At 41.2% G+C, this 23,510-nt stretch overlaps 1 protein-coding gene across 7 annotated transcripts in view; it reads right to left on the minus strand.

Moving 5' to 3' along the window:
* The window catches only part of TTC17 (tetratricopeptide repeat domain 17), a 147,740-nt gene that overhangs the window by 108,730 nt on the left and 15,500 nt on the right, over positions 1 to 23,510 (minus strand). For all 7 annotated transcript variants that reach the window (XR_016217574.1, XR_016217573.1, XM_017346067.4 and 4 more), the window contains exons 2-5: positions 14,519 to 14,608; positions 6,140 to 6,309; positions 5,412 to 5,523; positions 5,077 to 5,208 (exon numbers count right to left, since the gene is read on the minus strand). Coding sequence is in view for 5 of the 7 variants with exons in the window: in XM_017346067.4 (XP_017201556.1) it covers positions 5,077 to 5,208; positions 5,412 to 5,523; positions 6,140 to 6,309; positions 14,519 to 14,608 (504 nt within the window). In the remaining 2 variants the exon portion in view is untranslated. The remainder of the gene's footprint in view (positions 1 to 5,076; positions 5,209 to 5,411; positions 5,524 to 6,139; positions 6,310 to 14,518; positions 14,609 to 23,510) is intronic.

Genomic DNA, 23,510 nt, shown 5'->3' on the forward strand with positions numbered 1-23,510 from the left:
TGTTTTTGTGATTAGGACTTTCTGTCTTCTAACATATACTGAATTGCAAAAGTGGGCTATGTTAAAACTCAATGTAAGTAAACTGAAACCCATATAAAGCTTTAAACTTTTGCTGGGGAAAAATTATAAACTGGGGAAAATACTGGCAGTTTATATGATAGTCAAGGCTTACTATTTGTATCTTTAATATATAAAGAGCTTATAAAAAATCTAAACCTAAACATGAAAAATATTTCTTAAAAAGAGAAATGGCCAAAAACCATGAACAGCAATTCAAAGAAATAAAAAAAAACTAATAAGCATGTGAAATGAATAACTTCACAAAAAAGAGACAAGAAGCTTTCCTTTTACAAATTGGCATCTATTAAACTATTAAAAAGAATATGCACTGTTTAACTTCATAAATTGACTGTAGAAACACTAAGTCACTACGGCAGTTTCCAGGGGACAATCTGATACCACATATGTAAAACACCTTAAAACGGGATTACCCCTTGACTCCTACAACACCATTATCCACAGTGTGCTTGATGAGTATAATTAAGGTTTCACTACAAAGATGTGTAAAAATAAAAATCCAAAGGAATATACAAACCTATTTTCAAGTTATAACTTTTACCTTATCTTTTACAGTTTCTATAAAGTCTTATTTTTTTTTTGCAACCAATTATTTTATTTTAAAAATAGCTAAATCGAGGGGCCGGTATTGTGGCATAGCGGGTTAAGCCTCCGCCTGTGACCCTGGCATCCGATACGTGCTCTGGCTGAAGACCCTGCTGCTCCATTTCTGATCCAGCACCCAGCTAACGTGCCTGGGAAAGCACTGGAAGATGGCCCAAGTACTTGGGCTCCTGCACACATGTGGGAGACCAGGAGGAAGCTCTTGGCTCTGGGCTCCTGGGTTCGGCCTGGCCCAGCCCTGGATGTTGCAGCAATTGGGGAGTGAACCCGTGGATGAAAGACCTCTCTCTCTCTCTCTCTCTCTCTGTGTGTCTCTACTCCTCTCTTTGTAACTCTACCTTTCAAATAAATAAAATAAATCTTTTTAAAAAAAGCTAAACTGAATTAAAAGTTTTATAAAACATTTTTAAAATCATTGTTTTAAGGATTAAAATATTAAGTACATCTTGTATTATTCATCCTTGAGTATTCTATCTTCAAAGAAAGCATGACTGTGTGATGCAATTAAAGATTTTAACACAATAAGCAGACCAGCTATAAACTCTGACTACTTGAAGGTGGTCAAGGGACAGCACCTTCTTACATGACTTGGGACTAAAGTTTCAGTCTTCTTTTTGACAGCTTTTTTTGAGAAAGCTTTTATTTATTTTTTTTAAAGGTTTTATTTATTTGCTTGAAAGGCAGAGTTACAGAGAAGAAGAGGCAGAGAGCAAGGTCTTCCATCTGCTGGTTCACTTCCCACATGGCTGCAATGGCTGGAGTTGTGCCAATCTAAAGCCTGGAACGAGGAGCCTCTTCCATGTCTCCCATGTGGGTTCAGGGGCCCAAAGACTTGAGCCATCTTCTACTGCTTTCCCAGGCCATAGCAAAGAGCTGGATTGAAAGTGGAGCAGCCAGGTCTTGAACTGGTGCCCATATGTGATGCCAGCACCACAGGCGGCGGCTTTACCCACTACGCCACAATGCCTGCCCCAGAGAAAGCTTTTTTTTCCAAATCAACAAATGTTTTATTTTCCCTTATTTTCAGACTATGTTGTGAATTAGAACAAGAAGTTCAGTTAAAAATTTGATATGAAGGTTATGGTAAGCAGAATACTCTACATATTATAGCATATTAGGCCTAAGAGGAGGAACATCTATATTTATTTTCATTTTACGTGAAAGACATAGACACACAGCCAGAGACAGAGAAAGACCTTCCATGTGATGGTTCATTCCTCAAATGCCTGTAATTCTCAGGCCTGGGCCAAGCTGAAGCAGGAGCTTGGAACTCAATCCACGACTCTCAAGTCAATAACGAGGATTCGAGTACATGGGCCGTTACTTGCTACCTCCCAGCAGGCACATTAGCAGGTGGCTGGAATCAGAAACAGCTGGGACCTGATGCCAGGCATGCTGATGTGTGATGCGTGCGTCCCAGCAGGGATCCTAACTGCTATGACAAATGCTGGCTCCTAAAAATATATATTCAAAGAAAAATCTTTCTGTGAAATTTCTCATAAAATCTCCCCCAAATCTATAATACTCCGAAGTTATTATTACTTATTCTTTCCCCTGAACACACTTTTTTCCTTGGCTCCTGGGGTACTGCACTCTTTAGGACACCTTTCCCACTCTCTTTTGGTGGCACCTGCCCCCATCTGATAGGTATATACAGGACTGCAGGATTTAGACTGACTTCTTCCCAAACTTTACCTTCTCCCACATGCCTTTATCCTGCCCCATGGCTTCTGATAATCCCTACTTAACAACTATTCTCTATCATGCACTCAAGCCTCATCCCCTGGAGTTCCTGACTCATATAATAGATATTTCCAATTAACATGGCCAAAACAGAGCTGTCTTTTCTTCTCTCCCACCCCAAACCTGCTGTTCTTTCAAGCTGCCCAAATTGAAAGTTTGGGAGTTGTCCCTGGTTTGTGTTTTGCTCTCATTCCCTACATCTAAGTCATCAGTTTCTCAATTTGTAAACACATTCTGAAATAGTCCCTCTGTTTCCACTGTCAAGTATCAGTAGTGCAAACTGTGTTCATCTCTCCCTTCTAACTGGTCCATTTCCAGCTGTGGCCCCCTTCAGTCACTTCTCCATACAGTGATCACAGTGAGCTTTTTAAAATATTGACTGAATTACATCACTCCTCTGTTCAGTTGAATCCCAAGTCTTTTTACCGTGACTTTCGGAGCCCTGCAATGACCTGGCTCTGTCCTATTTCTCTAGCTACATTCCTTACCATCTTTCCTCTTACTCATCACACTCCACTTACACTAGACTGAATCTGATTACAAGCCACCAGTTATGGACTGAAGGTCTGTGTACCCCCATATCCAAAGTACACATGGGTCTGTGAAGAGGACATAAAGGTTGACCTTATAAGGAGCAGCAGCAGCAGCAGAAACATCTCTCATTTGCTCTTCAATGTGTGCATACAGAATAAGCCATGTGAGCCCACAGAGTGAAGGCGGCCAGCTGTCTACAAGCTACAAAGAGGGCCCTCACCAGGAACTAAATTATGAGTGCCTAGATCTTAGACTTCCCATCCTCCATAACTGTGGCAAACATATTTATGTCCTTCAAGCCACCCAGTCTGTGGGTTGGATAAATACATATTTGGCTTTTCTCCCAGGTTCCTGCACACAGCTCCTAAAACTCATAGAATCAGAAAAGTGATGAGTATTTTTGTATGTTCATGAGAAGACTAGAGAACTGGGGGCACCCAGACAACTTTAGGATAGATGCTGCTTCCAGAATAACCAAGCCACGATTACAGGGTTGGAACTTTCCCCCTCTGGGGAGCAGAGTAGGGTGGAGACTGAACTAATCACTAATGGCCGGTGATTCCAGGTGGTGGAATCTGCATAAACCCCCCTATCTGACAGAGTCTGGGGAGTTTCCAAACTGGAAAACACAGCCAGGTGCTGGGAAGCGATGTGCCTGGGGAGGAGAGGGATGACCTGTGCATCTCTTGCCTTCAACTGCTCCAGAACTGTACCTTTCATAATAAACTGATAACAGTAAGTAAAGTGCTTTCCTGAGTTCCATGAGCTGTTCTAACAATGATTAAACCTAAGGAGTGGGGCACGGGAACTGCTCCGACTTTATGGCCGGTTGGTCAGAAGTCTAGACGGCCTTGACTTTGCAACTGGCATTGGAAGTGGGGCCATTGTGTGAGACTGAATTACTATCCTGTGGGATATGTACTAACTCCAGTGTTTGAAGAGAACTGAATTGTAGAGCACCCAGTTGGTGTCTGGGGAGCTGGAGAATTGGTTGGTGTGAAGAAAGAAACCTCACACACCTGGGTCAAACATGTTGTAAAGTAGAATTGACTTAGAGTGGTATTTTGTTAACAGCCTAGACAGATTAAGATGTGACCCAAGTTCATTCAGGCAACAGGGACTTCCCTGGCTCAGAACACACTTGTCTGATCTTTGTGGCTTGGTTCTTGTTATTCAGACGTCAAGTTCAATTTCACCTTTCCAGAGAGGATAACCCCAACTGCTCAATCTAAAGTAGCCACCAGTAGCGCTCTGTTTTAATTTTCTATAGAACACTTACCACTATTATCTACTCTCAACTAACCATCCTCTGCAGGATACCGTACAATCTTGGGACAGTTTTCCCTTATTACTCACCAAGTTCTGGGAATGCAAATGTTTTATATTACCTTTGGAAAAACAAGATGAAGATGAAAACTTAGCTACAAAAATCATCATAAAATACTTTTGAAAGTCAAACTACTTTCTTACTCTTATTCAAAAATTCCTCTCTTGATATACAGAGTTATGTATATGGATAAATTATATATTGATGTTGTAATTAGGCATTTTATTTAATATCACTATAATTAATACTGTTTAGAAACTAACCTGCATTTTATGATACTCCTTATGCACACAGAAGAGCAAAAACCATTTTCTAAATTCCCATGTTATCCTGAATGATATATTTAAATTCTTGGGTCCTGTTACAGAATTCCCTATTTCATCTTTTTAAAGTAGATGTTTCCTTAAAAGAAAATTATAGAAGATTTTATTGCTATTGGTAATATTTTGGTTCAGATAACAGTGAAATTTGTATTATGTGTAGATATATCAAAGACACTAAAATGTTAACTCTTCTTCTACACTCAACATATATAATCTAGCCTATAAGCCCTGCTGCTTTTATCAGTTTATAATTTGTTTTTTCATTAGTTAGTTAAAACAAAACTTTCAAACCTCACTCCTTGGCAAAGGAGATTATCTATCTGTGTTTCTCTCTAGCACTGAATTATAGTGTTTATAGCAATGCAATCATAATTTTGAATCATACTCTAGAATTAGGCAGGTGTTTCTGAGAGGAAATTATTTTCTGCTTATATGGCCTCTTGGTTCTTTAAGCCACTGATGACTCACCTTCTGTAAACCTTCATGAATGAGGTGACCAATGTCATCTATATTCCTTCCCAATCGCTTAGATAAATATGTGAAGACAGGATCGTCCTTAGGCAACAGAGGTGCAGAAAGATTAACTCTTTCTTGCACACCCTAAAAGGAAGAAGAAAAAAAAACTGAAAAAAAAAAATAGTGAAAGACCACAACTAATTTGGGGTCTTGAAACATTTATTTTGAAGGCATTTTTATGTCTGTGACAATGTAAAGCTGTTTTGAAGCAGAGAAGAAAAACAGTTTTCATAAACAAGAGACCAAATGAAAGAAAAAAGAAAAAAACTCTCAAGTTCTCTACTTACCCGTAAATGCTGAAAAGCATGTATACTATAAGGAAGTTCGAGAATTTTAGTACAATCAGGTTGCTCAGGGTCTGGAGGGACAGGAGATTCTGTGTCTATATAATCTTCAGGGCTAAAATCAAGAAGCAAGGAGCAATGAAGAATGCAAGGTGAGGCGACACAATGCTTTAGGAAATGTCAATATTCCCCATATTCTTATAGAATCTCCATTTTATAACTAGGGTTGGTCAACATTCATACCTTTTCACACAGCTGTAATGAGGAGTCAATATTTTGGAAATTCAAATTATAGAGAAGTCAAGAATTAGAGAGAGAATACAGTAGTAGTTTACAGAAGGTTAAGATTCTGGACTTTCAAAAAACTAACATGCATACAGCATGACACTGCTAAGTGCTTTCCTGAATGCTAAGCCAACGTACACTTCCATTCACGGACTCTCTGCCTGACTTCCAGTCACTGCCTTAAGGCTTCTTTCCAAGTTGGTGGATGAAAACCATCTATATGTTTTAAGTTGCACTTATCTGACCACCTCTGAGAAACATTGGTCATTTTTTAAAGTATCAATTGTTCAATTTTATACTGTGGTATTAAGTATGTTCATGTATTTTAAGCTTTCAAATTCCAATCAGCATACATGGTTGAAGATCTCATGACAGATTGTTTCCCACTGACTTTGGAAAGGCCTGTTTCAGAGAAGCACCTCCTGGTGGAAAGTGAGACTCTTTACCTGATGTCTTTGCTCTCTAACGTTATGTATGTGCCATCGTACAGATCCAGGTCCCCGAGGGGCACCTTGGCTTTGATGCAGTCTGGATCTTCTTTGTTATGTCTCTGTTCCAGTCCCGTGTCTCTGTCCTCATTTTCTTCTATGTGAATTTTTTGAGCAACTAATTGTTTCTGTTGAGAAGAAAATAAGAACAAAATGCCTCTTGAAATACTTCGGGCTAAGTATGAGTGAAGTGAAAGGAGAATTTTATGACCGCTGAAGTCAGAGAATCCTCTATGAAGGAACACAAGGACTCTGAAAATGTTCTGAAGGTTCTCTACAAAGGTGTTCACACACAGAAAGTAACAAAACACAGCACTTGGAATATCAGCATACAGGTATAGCTGTAATAGGGTTTCTGACTATGTTTAAAGTCTGCCTACCAATTTGACTTCTCTGGCACAGAATGACTGTGCAATTAAGACACCCCGGGGAAGGGCAGTTAAGATGCTTCTTGGGATGCCCCATCTCATCTCAGAGTGCTTAGGATTGAGTCCCAGCACCTCTCCCAACTGCGGTTTCCTGGTAATGTGCACCACGGGAGTCAGTGTATAATGGCTCAAGTAGTTGGGTCCCTGACACCCATATGGGAGACAGGGACTGAGTTCCTGGCATCTGGCTTCAGACTGGCTCAGATAGCGGATTTCTATCCCAAAGAAACAGTAACAGAGGGGCCCATGCTGCAGCGCAGTGGGTTAAAGCCCCAGCCTGCAGTGCCGGCATCTCATATGGAAGCCGGCTCGTGTCCCGGCTGCTCCACTTCCCATCCAGCTCTCTGCTATGGCCTGGAAAAGCAGCAGCAGATGGCCCAAGTCCTTGGGCCCCTGCACCTGCCTGGGAGACCTGGAAGAAGCTCCTTTGGATCAGCTCAGCTCTGGCCGTTGCGGTCATTTGGGGAGTGAACCAGCAGAATGGAAGGTCTATCTCTGCACCTCTGTATTTCAAATAAATAAAATAATTCTTAAAAAAAAAACAGTAACAAATAGGGGGTTTCTCTTCCAAAAAAATACTTTTTAAAAATATTTTAAAACAAGGGGCCGGCGTGGTAGTGCAGCAGGTTAAAGCCCTGACCTAAAGCACCCGCATCCCATATGGGTGCTCATTCTAGTCCTGGCTGCTCCTCTTCCGATCTAGCTTTCTGTTATGGGCTGGGAAAGCAGTGGAGGATGCCCCAAGTCCTTGGGCCCCTGCACCCACATGGGAGACCTGGAAGAAGCTCCTGGCTCCTGGCTTCGTATCGGTGTAGCTCTGGCCATTGCGGCCACCTGGGGAGTGAACCAGTGGATGGAAGACCTCTCTCTCTTGTCTCTACCTCTCTCTGTAACTCTGACTTTCAAATAAATAAAATAAATAAATAAACAATAAAATTTAAAAAAAGTATTTTAAAACAAAATAGAAAATGTCCTGGAATAGTCCAAATCCATCAGGTTGTTTCAGTCCTTTCAGATACACAGCACGTTACTACTGCTACTTGGGTGTTCCAGGTGAATTTCTGACACATGTGAAATACAGAGGAATAATATAAACATTCATGTTCCTATTATCTATATCTCTCATATGCTATATTTTACTATACTTGGTTCAGACTTTTTTTTTTTTAATACAAGGACAAAAACAAGAAATTGAAGCTTCTGTTTACTGGCTTTTACATTCTTCTCTCTCTTGGAGCTGGCGCTGTGGCACAGCAGGTTAGCGCCCTGGCCTGAAGCGCCGGCATCCCATATGGGCGCCGGTTCAAGACCTGGCTGCTTCACTTCTGATCCAGCTCTCTGCTATGGCCTGGGAATACAGTAGATGATGGCCCAAGTCTTTAGGCCCCTGCACCTATGTGGGAGACTGGGAAGAAGCTCCTGGCTTCGGATCGGCACAGCTCTGGCCATTGTGGCCATTTGGGAGTGAACCAACGAATGGAAGACCTCTGCTTCTCCTCTCTCTCTGTGTAACTCTGACTTTCAAATAAATAAATAAATCTTTTAAAAAAAAATTCTTCTCGGGTGGGAGGGACGTTATGGGGGGGAAGCCATTGTGGTCCATGAGCTGTGCTTTGGAAATTTATATTCATTAAATAAAAGTTAAAAAAAACATATTTTAATAAAAGATAATTAAGAATTAAAAAAAAAAATTCTTCTCTCCCTTCAGAAAGTCACCACTACCCTGAATTTGTTTTAGGAATCATTTCCATGTATATTTCTACAAAATGTTACTGTAACACCTTACTCCCTTAAAATATTACTTTCATTATTATACATGAATCTAAAATTAACATATAGCATTGCTTTCCAAGTTTTAAAACTTTACATAAATGATATATCACATCAGCTTACAGGTTTCTTTTTTTTTTTTTTTTGACAGGCAGAGTGGATAGTGAGAGAGAGAGAGACAGAGAGAAAGGTCTTCCTTTTTGCCGTTGGTTCACCCTCCAATGGCCGCCACGGCTGGTGCGCTGCAGCCGGCGCACCGCGCTGATCCGAAGCCAGGAGCCAGGTGCTTCTCCTGGTCTCCCATGGGGTGCAGGGCCCAATGCTTGGGCCATCCTCCACTGCCTTCCCGGGCCACAACAGAGAGCTGGCCTGGAAGAGGGGCAACTGGGAAAGAATCTGGCGCCCCGATCAGGACTGGAACCCAGTGTGCTGGCGCCGCTAGGTGGAGGATTAGCCTATTGAGCCGCGGTGCCGGCCAGCTTACAGGTTTCTAATTTACAAATTTCCTATTTTTTTTTTTTTGACAGGCAGAGTTAGACAGTGAGAGAGACAGAGAGAAAGGTTTTCCTTCCGTTGGTTCATTCCCCAAATGGCCGCCACAGCCGGCACTGTGCCAATCCAAAGCCAGGAGCCAGGTGCTGGTTGTTTTTCCCAGAGTTTCCATCTGCATCAGAGAATCACACTGAGATTCTGGAGCTATTTGCTGCCAATGCATACATCATCTAATAAATTCTAACAAAATCTAGAGTATCTCAACTAATGCGATCATTAATGAGATTGAACATATTTTTGCATGTTTATGATACTTTATGGACTGTTCAAGTCTGCCCATTTTTCCCCCGTAGGGTTTTTAAAAAGTTCTTTGCAGAAATTTATGAAAAGAGTAATTCTGTGAACTCATCTTCTATTAGTTTTATGTATTCCAAGTATCTCCTTTCAGCATGTAATGTATCTCCTAGTGTTATGTGCTGAAGGGAAGCTTTAATTTTTAAGATGATTGACTTATAGCCTTTATCCTCTTAGTGTAAATATTCATACATTTCACCAAAGAAATATTAATGTATCTGATTATGGAGTTTGGAGCCAGACCTTGTTCCAAATAGCATGTAATATATGTATGCCTAGAACATCTCTGAAATTAAAAACCAAAAACAAACTATATTCCTAAACACAAACAATCCCAAAGGTTTCAGGTGAGTGATTGGCAACTTGTATAAACACTGTCATATCAGCTTTCTTTTGCTTACCATTACCATAGTAAACACTTTTTCCATCCACTTATCATCTCACTAATTTTGTGTTAGTCTTATTTGTACAATACAGCTGGACCAAATAAGATATATATTATGATAATATGAGTTTTAATTAGCGAGTATAATCTGCATTTATTGTGGCTGCTAGTTTTTTTGGATTTATTTCAACCATTTCATGTTCATCATTCTTTTGCTTTGCCTTTTTTTTTTCTATTTTCTGTCTTATATCTGCAGTTAATACTTCCTATATTCTCTCCCCTCCCCTCTATAGCCTCTCATTATTCGCAGGTTTAGAAACTATAAATTGCATTTCTATGACTGTAGTGCTTGCCCTTACTATTTTTCTCATTTTTTATCAGTAAATACTTCAGTATATTTTTGAAAGAAAAGATCTAAAATATAAAACTGCCACACCATCATCACATGTAAAAGTAGTAATTATGCAATATCAAACTCCCAATTGTTTATCCCCTCTTTTTAAAAAAGTTTGTTTGCTTGGATCAGAATCCATGAGGTCCACATATATTACAACTGATTAATTTGTTTCTTGGGTTTAATTTACTGGTTGTACCTCTATTTCCTTTGCTTAAATCCTCTTGTAATTTCCTTGCAAATTTGGGTTGTTTGTCCTGTAGAGTTCACCACTCTAGGAATTTGCTGATTGTACCTCCAAGTCCATTTCTTCTGTCCTCTATATCTTCTGAATAATGGCTGCAGGATCTGCAGTAATGACTTTTTTTGTGTGTCTCTGACAATCTTTGTTGGACTCTGACAGTCTAATGGAAGACTACAGACATCTTAGAATAATCTTTAAAATATTTAAAAGATGTAGAATGCCAAAGAGAACCAATTACACTGGAAAACATTATATTGTAGTTTGATTAGAAAGATTCCTTGTGGGGAAGAAAAGGTACTCAAAAAGTGACAATATTTTATTCTCTCTTTTGAAAAATTTCTGGCTCACTTTGTGATTATGTGTGTGTGTGTGTTTTAAGATTTTTATTTATTTGTATGAGAGGTAGAGTTACAGACAAAGAGAGAAACAGAGAGAAAGTTCTTCCACTTGCTGGTTTACTCTCCAAATAACCGCAATGGCTGGAGTTGGGCCAATCTGAAGCCAGGAGCCAGGAGCTTCTTTCTGGTCCACCACGCGGGTGCAGAGGCCCATCTTCTACTGCTTTTCTAGGCCACAGCAGAGAGCTGGATTGGAAGAGAAGCAGCCAGGATACGAATAGGCACCCATATGGGATGCTGGCGCCACAATTGGAGATTTAGCCCACCATGCCACAGCTCTGGCCTCAACTTTTTGTGCTTTAACACTTCAACTTTCAAGAGTATAATTAACCCAGTGAGGATGTTAAGGGGTATTTTCCAACACTTCTCATGTAAACTCAAATTTTAGGTTACTCCTTGGAGTAGTAACACAGGCTAATGAAAAGGCTATTCCTGAGTCGCAAAAGTGTTCTTGATGCTTTTTCTATGTTTGCCAGCAAATTTTCCCACACCATTTAAATTCATTTAGTTACTTTATCTTTTTTGGAATATAAAAAAGAATCTAACAAGCTTTAACTAATAACTGAGCCCTAACCAACCATATAGTGTTGATTTTACCTAGTAATGTCCTTTATAGCATTACTTTCCAATTCCAATTGGAAAGATTCCAGTCTGAATTTCCAAATACTTTTTTTTTTTTTTTTGACAGGCAGAGTGGACAGTGAGAGAGACAGAGAGAAAGGTCTTCCTTTGCCGTTGGTTCACCCTCCAATGGCTGCCACTGCCAGCATGCTGCGGCCGGCGCATCGCGCTGATCCGATGGCAGGAGTCAGGTGCTTCTCCTGGTCTCCCATGGGGTGCAGGGCCCAAGCACTTGGGCCATCCTCCACTGCACTCGCTGGCCACAGCAGAGAGCTGGCCTGGAAGAGGGGCAACCGGGACAGAATCCGGCGCCCCTACCGGGACTAGAACCCGGTGTGCCGGCGCCGCAAGGCGGAGGATTAGCCTAGTGAGCCACGGCACCAGCAGAAATACATCTTTAATGTTTTCTTTTTTTTCAAGTGAACATTTGTGTTCAATAAACTCTGTCTTTGTAGGTCAGAAAACATCTTTACTTGTCATTCTTCAATGACAGTTTAAAAGAATGTGAAATTCCAGTTTGATTTTTCCTTAGAACTCTGAAGCTATCTTCCATAGTTTTCTGGTGTCTAAGAAGTCCACACACTGTCACTACTTGGTAGATAAATTGCTTATATAGTCTCATGGTTTTAAGTCTATCTGTCAGTGACTTAACAAATTTAGGACCTCACCCATGTCAGCGCTTGAAGAACAAGCCCTCTACTTCCTATCTATAGTTGGGTGTGTAAAGGGCATCTCAAACTTAACATGCCAAAGTCAAGCTCCTCCCAATCCTGTGCCTCCCTCAGTCTTCTCTACAGAGCTGATGTTAACTTCATCCTTGGAACTGCTCCACTCAAAAGCCCTGCAGTATGCTTTCAGCACTTCTTTCTCTGCCTCTCTTTCTAACAACTCCAACACTATGTCCTGTCTCAAGTATGTTTGTGGACATTTCTAGGTTCTATTCCATTCCCAAGTCCCAAAATTTTGCAGTTTTGGAGTTCTTACCCCCAAAGTAATACTGTACTCTGAAATAATATTTGGGAAATACAGGATGCAATAACTGAATTGTTGGGTGATTCAGTTCCTCTTTTATCTGCCGATATTTTGTCCAGACTCGATGGCTCTCCCCTGTCTTTAAGCAGTAAGTAATCCTGGTTCTGCTCTTTCTTCATGAAGGGAAATGTCAGTGTCCTAACTCCACAGAGAACTAGCAGATATCAATGATGGTTCCTGGCCTTGGAAACAGCAGGTCGGTAGCTTCAGCCATGCTCCCAATTTAGTGTTTCTGTTCATTTCTGGTTCATAAAGATTCTTATATTGACTTTTAGTCTGGCTACATTTTATTTTATTGCATCGTATATGTATTTTACTTGTCATTGCTGTGTACATGAAGTAGCAGGAGTACATCAAAGTTAAACTCTTATACTATCTTAGCCAAAAATTGGCTACATCAGTATTTTTCATTTGCATCTGCACTGATTAAGTTATGGCAGTTTCCCACTACATGTGCTCTAATTTAAATCTCCTTCTCATTATATTATATTATATTATATTACCTCCTAAAACAGAGAATGCAATAAACATACACAGAGTCTATGCATCTGAAAATAAAAACTATTTTCTATACCACTACATCTTTCTGAACACTGTTTAAATAAAAAACAGATCATACTTCCAAGCATGAATATAAATATGCTTTTTGTTTATTAACAATAATTGCCATTTTTTAATTTAGAAATAATAAAAACAGTAAGAACCTGATGAGAAGCTATTTTTAAAATGCTAAGGTGTTTTACCTCTATACATATTCTAAAAATACGTACCTATTTGGAGCTGGTTAACATATGCTAAAAGCTCCTCTCTCTGAATTCACAAAAGCTTAAAAAATATGTATTTATAACTATTAGTATATATATATACACAAATGTATACACATATAAATACACATATATATTATATATACATAAATATGTAAATATACCAGCCTACATTTATGGAAGTGAAATATGGACTTTCACATTACTAGAAAATTAACGCTGACCTTTTTAACAGGTATGCCAGCTTTCAAGGCAATACACATGGGCTTTGCTTCTGGCTCTATCATATCTTGCTCTCCAAACTTAGAAAAATCACTGTCTTTGGGTCTAATTGTTTTCTTACCTCTAAAATGAGGAAGGAATTGGATTCCTTCCAGCTCTCAAGCATGCTGATTTTACTATTAGTACTCACTGTTCTCAACAGTTTGCTAACTTTGATTTTGCAATTTAGTTTTCTTGTTCTATAACTTAGACCTTGAAATTTGGATTCAATTAACATTATAACTTTTAAGCAGTTTTATGAGGAAAATACTAGTTTTTCAAATCACCAATACTGCTTGCTATTAAACAAAATCACTTTATCAAAATCAGTGATAGAAAAAGGTAAAAACTTATGCTTAATTTGTTTATTAAACAAAGAAAGTTTAGGCCGGCACCATGCTCACTAGGCTAATCCTCCACCTGCGGTGCCAGCACTCCGGGTTCTAGTCCCGGTTGGGGCACCGGTTCTGTTCTGGTGAGGTTGCTCCTCTTCCAGTCCAACTCTTTGCTGTGGCCCGGGAAGGCAGTGGAGGATGGCCCAAGTGCTTGGGCCCTGCACCCGCATGGGAGACCAGGAGGAAGTGCCTGGCTCCTGGCTTGGGATTGGCGCAGCATGCCCATTTCGGGGGTGAACCAATGGAAAAAAAGGAAGATCTTTCTCTCTCTGTCTCTCTCTAACTCTGCCTGTCAAAAAAAAAAAAAAAAAAAAAAAAAAAAAAGAAAGTTTCAGGCTTTCAAGATATGAAGTGATTAACACTTCTCACATCAACCATAAGAACGCAACAACAAGACTATAGTTTTTACTCCTTGAGAATGACCAAAAATTACATTTTTTTAGACCACCAAGACCTTTCTTTCTTTTCACACTTTACTCAGACTCTTCTAAGAATATCCCGAGATTACACACACTGGATACTTGATGGAAAAACTAAAACACAGAAACTCTGTTCAAGGATAAGCAAGTCAACAGTCAGACACAAATTCAGATTAGGACAGTCTATTTCTCTTACTATTGCTTAAATATCATTTTGGTAAGATGATTTAAAAGACAAATGACATACTAAAGGTAGTTATGTTTCTGCAAAAGTCAGAAGAATCAGGCTTAAGAAATATGATTTAGCTTTTCTTTGTACACAATAGCTCTGGCAAAATCCACTAAGTTTCAGCTTGATATTGCAGAGGAACATGTCTCACCTCCAATTCTTTGAGGTAGTTTACTGTTGTTTCTTGTCTCATTAATATGACTAAGTCATGGGGATGCTTCAAGTTCATTGGTGAATCTACCTGCAAGCAAGTAAGCAAAAATAAGTAATAAATAAAGAGAGAAATAAAAAGATTTCATTACTGTCAGTTTGGATTAATAAATTCTTCATTATGCTTCAAAGTATTATCTAGTCATCATTATAATCAGTGCAAATACTCAATAAAACTCAAAAGTCATCCCAGTTAAACTGTAGCATAGATGACAGAGAATGACAGAGTCAACAGCTGTCTGATAAAATCCAAATCTGAAGTAAATACTCTGATTTGACAGGTCATATAATAAATATTCAAAAAAAAGAAATATTACAAGGAATGAAGAATTAACTTCCTTAAGAGATGTGACTGTAATAATAGAAATATGATTGTCTTGTTCTGACAGCACAATCCATACCTGAAACGTTTGGAAGCATTAACAGAAAAATATGCCACAGCACCTATTATTGAAGGCTATTTGTACGAGTCATAAATCAAAGATAATATAAAGTAATCCTGATATATTATTTACAGCTCATGTTCTCTGGAATAATAGATCAAGAGACTATATTGCTGCAGATGTAGAGAAAATGAACCCTCATATAATTGTAACAGGCTTGTAAATTTGTTTTCATTGTTTGGAGGGTCAGCTGACAACATACATCAAAATGTTGGAAATACATATTCTTGATTTGGCAAAACAAACTCTAGGAAATGATCCTACTCACATTCCTAAACAAGTAGACAAAGTTATATGTAAGGATGCTCACTACAACACTTTTAAATGCATCAAATATTAGAAAGAACACAAGTCCACAATAAAGGAGTGGAGAGACCCACTGTCTAATGCAATGGGATAAAGTAGAAAATGTAACAGCCATAGTCAGCTGTCAGAATATATAAGCTTTACATAAGGAAGCCCAAGAAGCCCCAGACCATAAGAGGTAATGAATTCGTACATGACTCTTTCAAATACCTTTAAACCAGGTTTTTGGAAAAAAAAAATGGGGAGCAGAGTGGAAGAGAGGGGAAGAAAATAATGTGAGAGTATGGCATTCCCATTCTAATCTAATGAATTTGTTTTCCTGATATTTGGCAAATTGCAAAAATAATGAAAGGAGACACATAAAGATTTACATTAGAGAAATATCTCAAGTATAATCTTAGTTTTAGATTAAAAAATTACAAGGTAACCAGAGTTTTGACATTTTTGGATAAGACAGGTTTGCCAACATTCAACTGTAAAGAGATACTTTCCACTTCCTTAAAGCTTTTAGTTCACTAAAGATACATCAGCTGGATGAGGTACAAAGATAAAATTATTAGCAGAAGAAAGGGAGTCTACTAGCAGCTGTGTTTCCCTTTTTGAAGTGATAGCAATGGCATGGACCTATGCCAGATAAAAGCTGGTTGCAGAAAATTTATAGCTTGACAAATATTTTTACTGAGGTATCTTCAAGTTCTTGAAATTTCAGATTTTATAATCATTGGTAAATGTCAACTTGAATTTATCTCCTTTTGAATACCTTTCCTTATATCAAAATTAATAAACAGGGTATGTTTTACAACTTTGTAAGTATTATAGTATGCATTTAACTAGTGAAGGTTTATGAAGCTTCTAAAAGCCAGGCATATCATGGGGTGAAGGTTAATGTGAAGCCTACACACTACAATACATATGCAATATGTAAAGGAATTGTAATTTTTTTAATTGAATGTTTTTTTTATTTATTTTTTAAGGAATACAAATCTCATAAGTACAACTTTAAGAATAGTTATTCTTCCCACCATACCCACCTTACCACCCATAATCCCACTCACCTCCTGCTCCCTCTCCCCTTCCCAGTCCCATTCTCCATTAAGATTCATTTCCAATTAACTTTATACACAGAAGACCAACTCTATACTAAGTAAAGATTTCAACAATTTGCACACACACACAAAACTGTTTTAGAACTGCTTTACAGTTAATTCTCATAATACAACCTCATTGAGAGTGAGTAGTGCACAGTGACTCCTGTTGTTAATTCAACAATTACCACTCTTATGCATGACATCAGTGACCACCCGAGGCTCTTGACATGAGCTGCCTGGGCTATGGAAGCTTTTTTTTTTTTTTTTTTTTTTTTTTTTTTTTTTGACAGGCAGAGTGGACAGTGAGAGAGAGAGAGACAGAGAAAAAGGTCTTCCTTTTACCACTGGTTCACCTTCCAATGGCCGCTGTGGCCGGCGCACTGTGCTGATCCAAAGCCAGGAGTCAGGTGCTTCTCCTGGTCTCCCATGGGGTGCAGGGCCCAAGCACTTGGGCCATCCTCCACTGCACTCCCAGGCCACAGCAGAGAGCTGGACTGGAAGAGGAGCAACAGGGACAGAATCCGGCACCCCGACCAGGACTAGAACCCGGTGTGCCGGCGCTGCAAGCAAAGGATTAGCCTATTGAGCTGAGGTGCCAGCTGGAAGCCTTTTGAGTACACAAACTCCGTCAGTATTTGGACAAGGCCATAAGCAAAATGGAAGTTCTCTCCTCTCTTTAGAGAAAAGTACACCCTTCTTTGAAGGTCACTTCTTTCCACTGGGGTCTCACTCACAGAGATCCTTCATGTAGGACATTTTTTGCCACAGTGTCTTGACATTCCATGCCTGAAATGCTCTGATGGTCTACAAAAGCAAGTTTGAGTCAATCACTTTTCAATGGCCCTTTGTGACAAGAAATTGAACACTTCCAATATTAATTCAATCCTATATATGCAACTTATTCTCCAAATACAAAAAACTTTTGTACCTTTAAAAAAATAGTCATCCAAACGCATAAAAGCAACATGAGAAATTACACCCTTCTGCCAACAACAGTTTGAAATTGATGAATGAAGTATTTCATTATGGGGCTAGTGTTAAGCTGATGACTCAAACAGCAGTATCCCATATGAGTGCTTGTTCAAGTCCCTGCTGCTTCACTTCCTGTCTCCAGCTCCCAGCTAAGGCACCTAGGAAAGCAGAGGAAGACAGTCCAAGTACTTGGGTCCCTACCACCCATGTGGAAGATCCAAACAGATTTCCAGTCTCCTGGCTTCAGCCTGGCCCAGTCCCAGTTTTGTGGCCACTTGGGGAGTGAATTAGGGGATGGAAGATCTTTCTCTGTCTGCCACTCTGTCTCTATAACTCCACTTTCAAAATATAAATTATATCTTTTTAAAAAGATTTTATTTATTTATTTGCAAGGCAGAGTTACAGAAAGAGAAAGAGAGAGAGAGAGAGAGAATCTTACATCCGCTGGTTCACTCGCCAAATGGCCACAATGGCCAGAACTGGGCCAGGAGCCAGGAGCTTCTTCCAGGTCTCCCATGTGGGTGCAGGGGCCCAAGCAGTTGGGCCATCTTCTACCTCTTTCTCAGGCACATTAGCAGAGAGCTGAATAGGAAGTGGAGCAGCTGGGACTCAAACGGGCACCCATATGGGATGCCAGCACTGCAGGTGGTGGCTTTACCTGCTATGCTACAGTGCTGGCCCCAGTAAATAAATCTTTTTAAAAATCTTTCATTATGTCACACTCTATTAAAAATAACAAACTAGACGATAGAATTTCAGGGGTTTTCATTATAAAAAATGTTAAATTCTTGAAAGAATATATTTACCTAGATTGGTCACTACAAAATGCACAGATGTATCAAAATATCACACAGTACCTCATTAATATAATTTTTGTTTTATAAAATAAAAAATCATTTTAAAGTTAGAAACTAAGGACAGATATTTTTAATCTTTAATTCAGAATTCTAGATTATTTGGGCCTGGAATTGTGGCGTAGAGGTTAAGGCTGCCACCTGAAGTGCCAGCATCCCATACAAGTACTGGGTGTTCTACTTCCAATCCTGCTCCCTGCTAATGCGTCTAGGAAGGCAGTTGGAGATGGCCCAAGTCCTTGGGCCCCTGCACCCATGTGGGAGACCTGGATGAAGCTTCTGGTCTTGGCTTTGGCCTGGCCCAGCCCTGGCCACTGAAGTGAATTTGGGGAGTTAATTAGTGGATGGAAGATGTCTTAGTGGATGGAAGATGTCTCTCTCTCTCTCTCTGTGTTTGTGTGTGTGTATCTCCCTCTCTGTAACTCTTTCAAATAAATAAATAAATATTTAAAGACATAATAAGAAAGAATTCTAGATTATTAAAATATTATACTAAATGTCAGAAAAACAATTAAAACCTTCAAAGCCACCAAGATCTCACCTCTAGGTAAAAGCTGAAATGATCCCTAGTGGGTGGGTGCTTACAGTTTTTGCTACCCAGTACCCATATTCGCCTTCTTGTGGAAAAAGGATCTCTTGCTTCCTTTTCCACCTAGGAAGCCCTGGTCAGTGGATTTTTTCCCCCCTTGGTCATGGTGATTACTTCTGAGATGAGATATTAACCAACCAAGGTCAGCTGGAACTGAAGAGACTCCGGTCAAGAGTTTTTATCTGAGCAAGTGGGGACTAGTCTTGTATCCATAGGTGGCCTGAGAACGGGGTTGGGGCAGAGAAACTGTGAGAAAGAAAACCTATCACTGTTAAACTGTTTGAGCTCTGGATAAAACTGTATCTGTAGCACTTGGAATTTGCACAAACATTCCAAAGAGAACTACAATACAGAAGTGCTGACATTATTTGTAAATTTCTGTGTAAATTAAGGTCCTCTGCTTAAGACATCTTCTTACTATTGTGGCTCTTTTTTAAAAAAATTTTTCTGTGTGAGAAGCAGAGAGAAAGAGAGAGGAGAGGGGAGAGAGAGACACAGAGACAGAGAGAGATAGAGAGCAAGAATGAACACAGTAGCTCCTACCCGGTGGTTCACTCGCCAAAACTGAAACCAGGAGGCTCAGTCCAGGTGGCAGGGACCCAACTATCTGAGCCACTGCCTGATTCATCCCAGGTTAAACATTAGTAGGAAGCTGAATCTGTCACAGAACTTGGACTTGAACCCTAGCACTGTGATATGGGACATGGGTATCCCAACCAGCCTCTTAACCATGAGGCCAAAAGCTCACCCGTTTGCAGCTCTTTTAAGAGCCTTTGTACCTTTGCACATGCTGCTTCGGCGACTTGTGTGGGTCTCAGCCAAATTATGTGGCTCAGATAACACTTCTTTCCTGTAACCATTCTTCTCCTAAGCTCCACAGTACTTTACACACACTCTGTAATATTTATTACACTGTTTAATTACTATAATTTCTGTCTCCCAGAAACATTTTTATGTATTCCTCTTTCTCTCCTGTAATATGCTTTAGGGTACACTTCAGGCACTTAATACACTGCTGATTGCTAGATGCTCACTCTGACACCACATCTGTTGATATTCCTCCTCTATCTCCTAAGGCATTATCAGTCCCTCAGAGTGACCTGGAAAGGAGGTAAAGTGGCTAAACTGTCAGGATGGGAAACAAATTATGTCCTGTACCGGCCTAGGACCAGGTTGTGACTTTGAGGAATCACCTTGTCCCTCCCTAGGCATGGGTCCTCCTCTTCTATAAGCCACGGGGACTCAACTAAATGACTTCTAAAGCTCCCACCTCTATGATTTTCAAATCCCACCTTTATAAAAGATTTCACACTATCATAAAAGCATTCTGTTTTTACCAGGTTGATCTGTATCTCTGAAGTCTGATAATCCAATGAATGAAATTACCATTCTGTCGCTCCCCCTCTTCGTGGAGGAACGACACAGGACCCTGCGCTGTTCTTTCGTCTGCGCGGCCCTCCCCGGGTTTGCTGCTGGTTCTTCCCGGGTTGGCTACTGTCCCTTCCACCTCCGTGGAAGGGCAGTTCCCCCTGGCCACATTCCCCACTTCCGCAGGGGAGCGGCACACCGCTGGCCGGCTTTCTCGGGGGCTGCACAGGTGCTCCTTCAGCTAGATGTTCCCCTTAGATGTTCCTGGTGCATGCCGTCTCTCTCCTCCTTTATAGTCCTCCTCTGCCAATCCCAACTCGGCTGCCCACACGCCGAGTACGCTGCTCTCCAATCAGGAGCAAGTCCTACAGTTTATTGGTTGAACTGGAGGCAGCTGTGCGGAAGCTGTTTACTTCTCTCCCAGCGCCATATTGTGGGAGAGCAGATGCATAGAATAAGTCTTAATTCCAGTAACTCAGTCTAGTCCGAATTGCTCCCCACAGATCCCCCTTTCTTTTTATTTTTGGCGTTGATACGCGCCTGTCTTCGGTGTCCCGCGGCACACACTCTGCTCTACTTGCTAGAGTTGCCACAGGTTCTTACAAGTCCTATCAATCAGGCAAACCGAATCCGGGTCCTCTCTTCGCCATGTTGTGAGGAGGTTTTTAGGCGCTGATGCGTGCCTGTGTTCGGTGACCTGCGGCTCACACTCTGGTCGAGCCGCTTGCTGGTGCTTACCGCCTTAATCAGGCAGACCGAATCCAAGCTTTCTCATTGCCGTATTGTGGGGGAGACTTATTAGTGTTGGTTCGTGCCTATCTTCGGTGACCTGCAGCTCATACTCTGGTCGAGCTACTTGCTGGTGCTTACCGCCTTAATCAGGCAGACCGAATCCAAGCCTCCTAATTGCTGTATTGTGGGGAGGCCTTACTGATGTTAATTCGTGCCTGTCTTCGGTGACCTGCGGCGCATAAGCTGCTAGCCGCCCGCAGGTGCTCATCGCCTCACTTAATCAGGCAGACCGAATCCAAGCTTTCTCATTGCCATGTTGAGGGGAGGCCTTTCTATTTTTCTATTTCTCTATCTCCGGGCATTCCTATTTCTCCCATTTTACTTCTATCTTCCAGCATTCCTATTTCTCTCATTTTACTTCTAAACTTCTGTTTCTCTTATCCCCGCAGCTTCCCGCTCTCATTTTATTTCTAAACTTCTGTTTCTCTTATCCCCGCGGCTTCCCGGCTGCGCCCGCCCCGAGGCTGCTTCTCGGCAGCTTTCCGGCTCTGAGCCGCTTCAGCCCGCGCCTCTCTCATCTGCGCGGCTTCGCGGCTCTGCGCGGCTCGGCTTTGCGCGCACACTCCGCGGTCCCCGCGCTAGCCCCGCGTTCCCTATGTACTTGAGCCCCGCACGCTCTGTCTGCGCGCAGCAGCCTCCGCGAGTCACACAGCGTAGCTTACGTGTCCGCCACTAGCATTCAATCTAAGTTCCCCGGGCTAGCCTGGCGAATTCAACCCAGCTTACGTCTCTGCCCCACGATTTGGCTTCCCGTCCTTTGCTTCCCGGGCTAATCAGACGGATCCCAATCTGGCTTACATTTCAGCTTCTGGTTTCAACTTTTCGCCCCCTATTCCCGGGCTAACTTGAGAATCCCAAAGTGGCTTTCGTTTCCACCTTGGCCTGCCCCCCGCGGCTTCAATTTCCCTAACATTTTTCTCTACCCGGTATGTTTCCCCAAGCTTTCCTCCAACAATATTCCTCCCTCATTTCTCCTGGCCTCTCCCCACAGTCCGTATCCGAGTCTGTTTGTTCTAGCTTTCACTTTCGCTTTCGACCTTAGAGATTTCTCCCAGCTTCCCCCCGTAGTCCGTAGTCCGTATCTGAGTCTATGCCTAGGCTTTCAATAGCTTCTTCCGGCACCTTTTTCGTCCGGCTTTTCCCTAGGCTGTTTGCTAGTCTCTCTCTCCGATATTTTCCCAGTTCTTCCCGTTTCTTCCCTCCTAAGTTTCCTATCCGAGTCACGGCACCATTATGTCGCTCCCCCTCTTCGTGGAGGAACGACACAGGACCCTGCGCTGTTCTTTCGTCTGCGCGGCCCTCCCCGGGTTTGCTGCTGGTTCTTCCCGGGTTGGCTACTGTCCCTTCCACCTCCGTGGAAGGGCAGTTCCCCCTGGCCACATTCCCCACTTCCGCAGGGGAGCGGCACACCGCCGGCCGGCTTTCTCGGGGGCTGCACAGGTGCTCCTTCAGCTAGATGTTCCCCTTAGATGTTCCTGGTGCATGCCGTCTCTCTCCTCCTTTATAGTCCTCCTCTGCCAATCCCAACTCGGCTGCCCACACGCCGAGTACGCTGCTCTCCAATCAGGAGCAAGTCCTACAGTTTATTGGTTGAACTGGAGGCAGCTGTGCGGAAGCTGTTTACTTCTCTCCCAGCGCCATATTGTGGGAGAGCAGATGCATAGAATAAGTCTTAATTCCAGTAACTTAGTCTAGTCCGAATTGCTCCCCACACCATTCTTTCAGTTTCTCCTATGAATGCTTACTCACCCTGGGCAGGGACCAGCTCTAAAGTGTCAGATAGGGGTGGGCACTGTGGCTCAGCAGGTTAAGCCACTGTCTGCAGCGCTAGGACCCCAAATGGGCACCGGTTCAAGTCCTGGCTGTTCTACTTCTGATCCAGTCCCCTGCTAATGTGCCTGGAGAGCAGTGGAGGATCCAAATGCATGGACCCCTGACCAGCCCTGGCCTTTGTGGTCATTTGGGGAGTGAACCAATGGATGGAAGATCTTTCTGTCTCTGTAATTCAGACTTTCAAATAAATAAATAAACAATTTGAAATGATTCTTTCAAATAAATAAATCTTAAAAAATAAAGTGGCAGATAAAAGCTTCTATTAAGCTGTTAATTTATCAAATTAGCAGTGGCTACTTCTGAGCACTTAAGCTGTTTGCTGCAGCAAGGGGAGAGTTAGTCCTTTGTGTCCCTGTGCTACTCAATTCTAAACAGTTCAACTTAAAATTTTTTTATAACTTAAATATGTCACTATAAAAGGAAGTAATATAATACAGCTGATATCAAGAATAAAATAAAAATTACTTCAAATCTTAGAGATATCTGTTATCAGATACACATAATGTCAGGATAGCTTCTACACAACACACACACACGGCTATGTAGATAAATACTTTTACAAAATGAGAACAATATATTACTATATTGTATGCTTTTCCTCTGCACTCCTATATTTTATAAGACATCTTTCTCAGTAAATAGCTCCATATCTCGCATTTGTAGTGGTTAGTATTAGAGTTATTTGCCT

The sequence above is a fragment of the Oryctolagus cuniculus genome, chromosome 1, assembly GCF_051225735.1.
Source record: "Oryctolagus cuniculus isolate XC-2025 breed Fujian yellow rabbit chromosome 1, ASM5122573v1, whole genome shotgun sequence".
In the NCBI taxonomy this organism is placed as follows: domain Eukaryota; kingdom Metazoa; phylum Chordata; class Mammalia; order Lagomorpha; family Leporidae; genus Oryctolagus; species Oryctolagus cuniculus.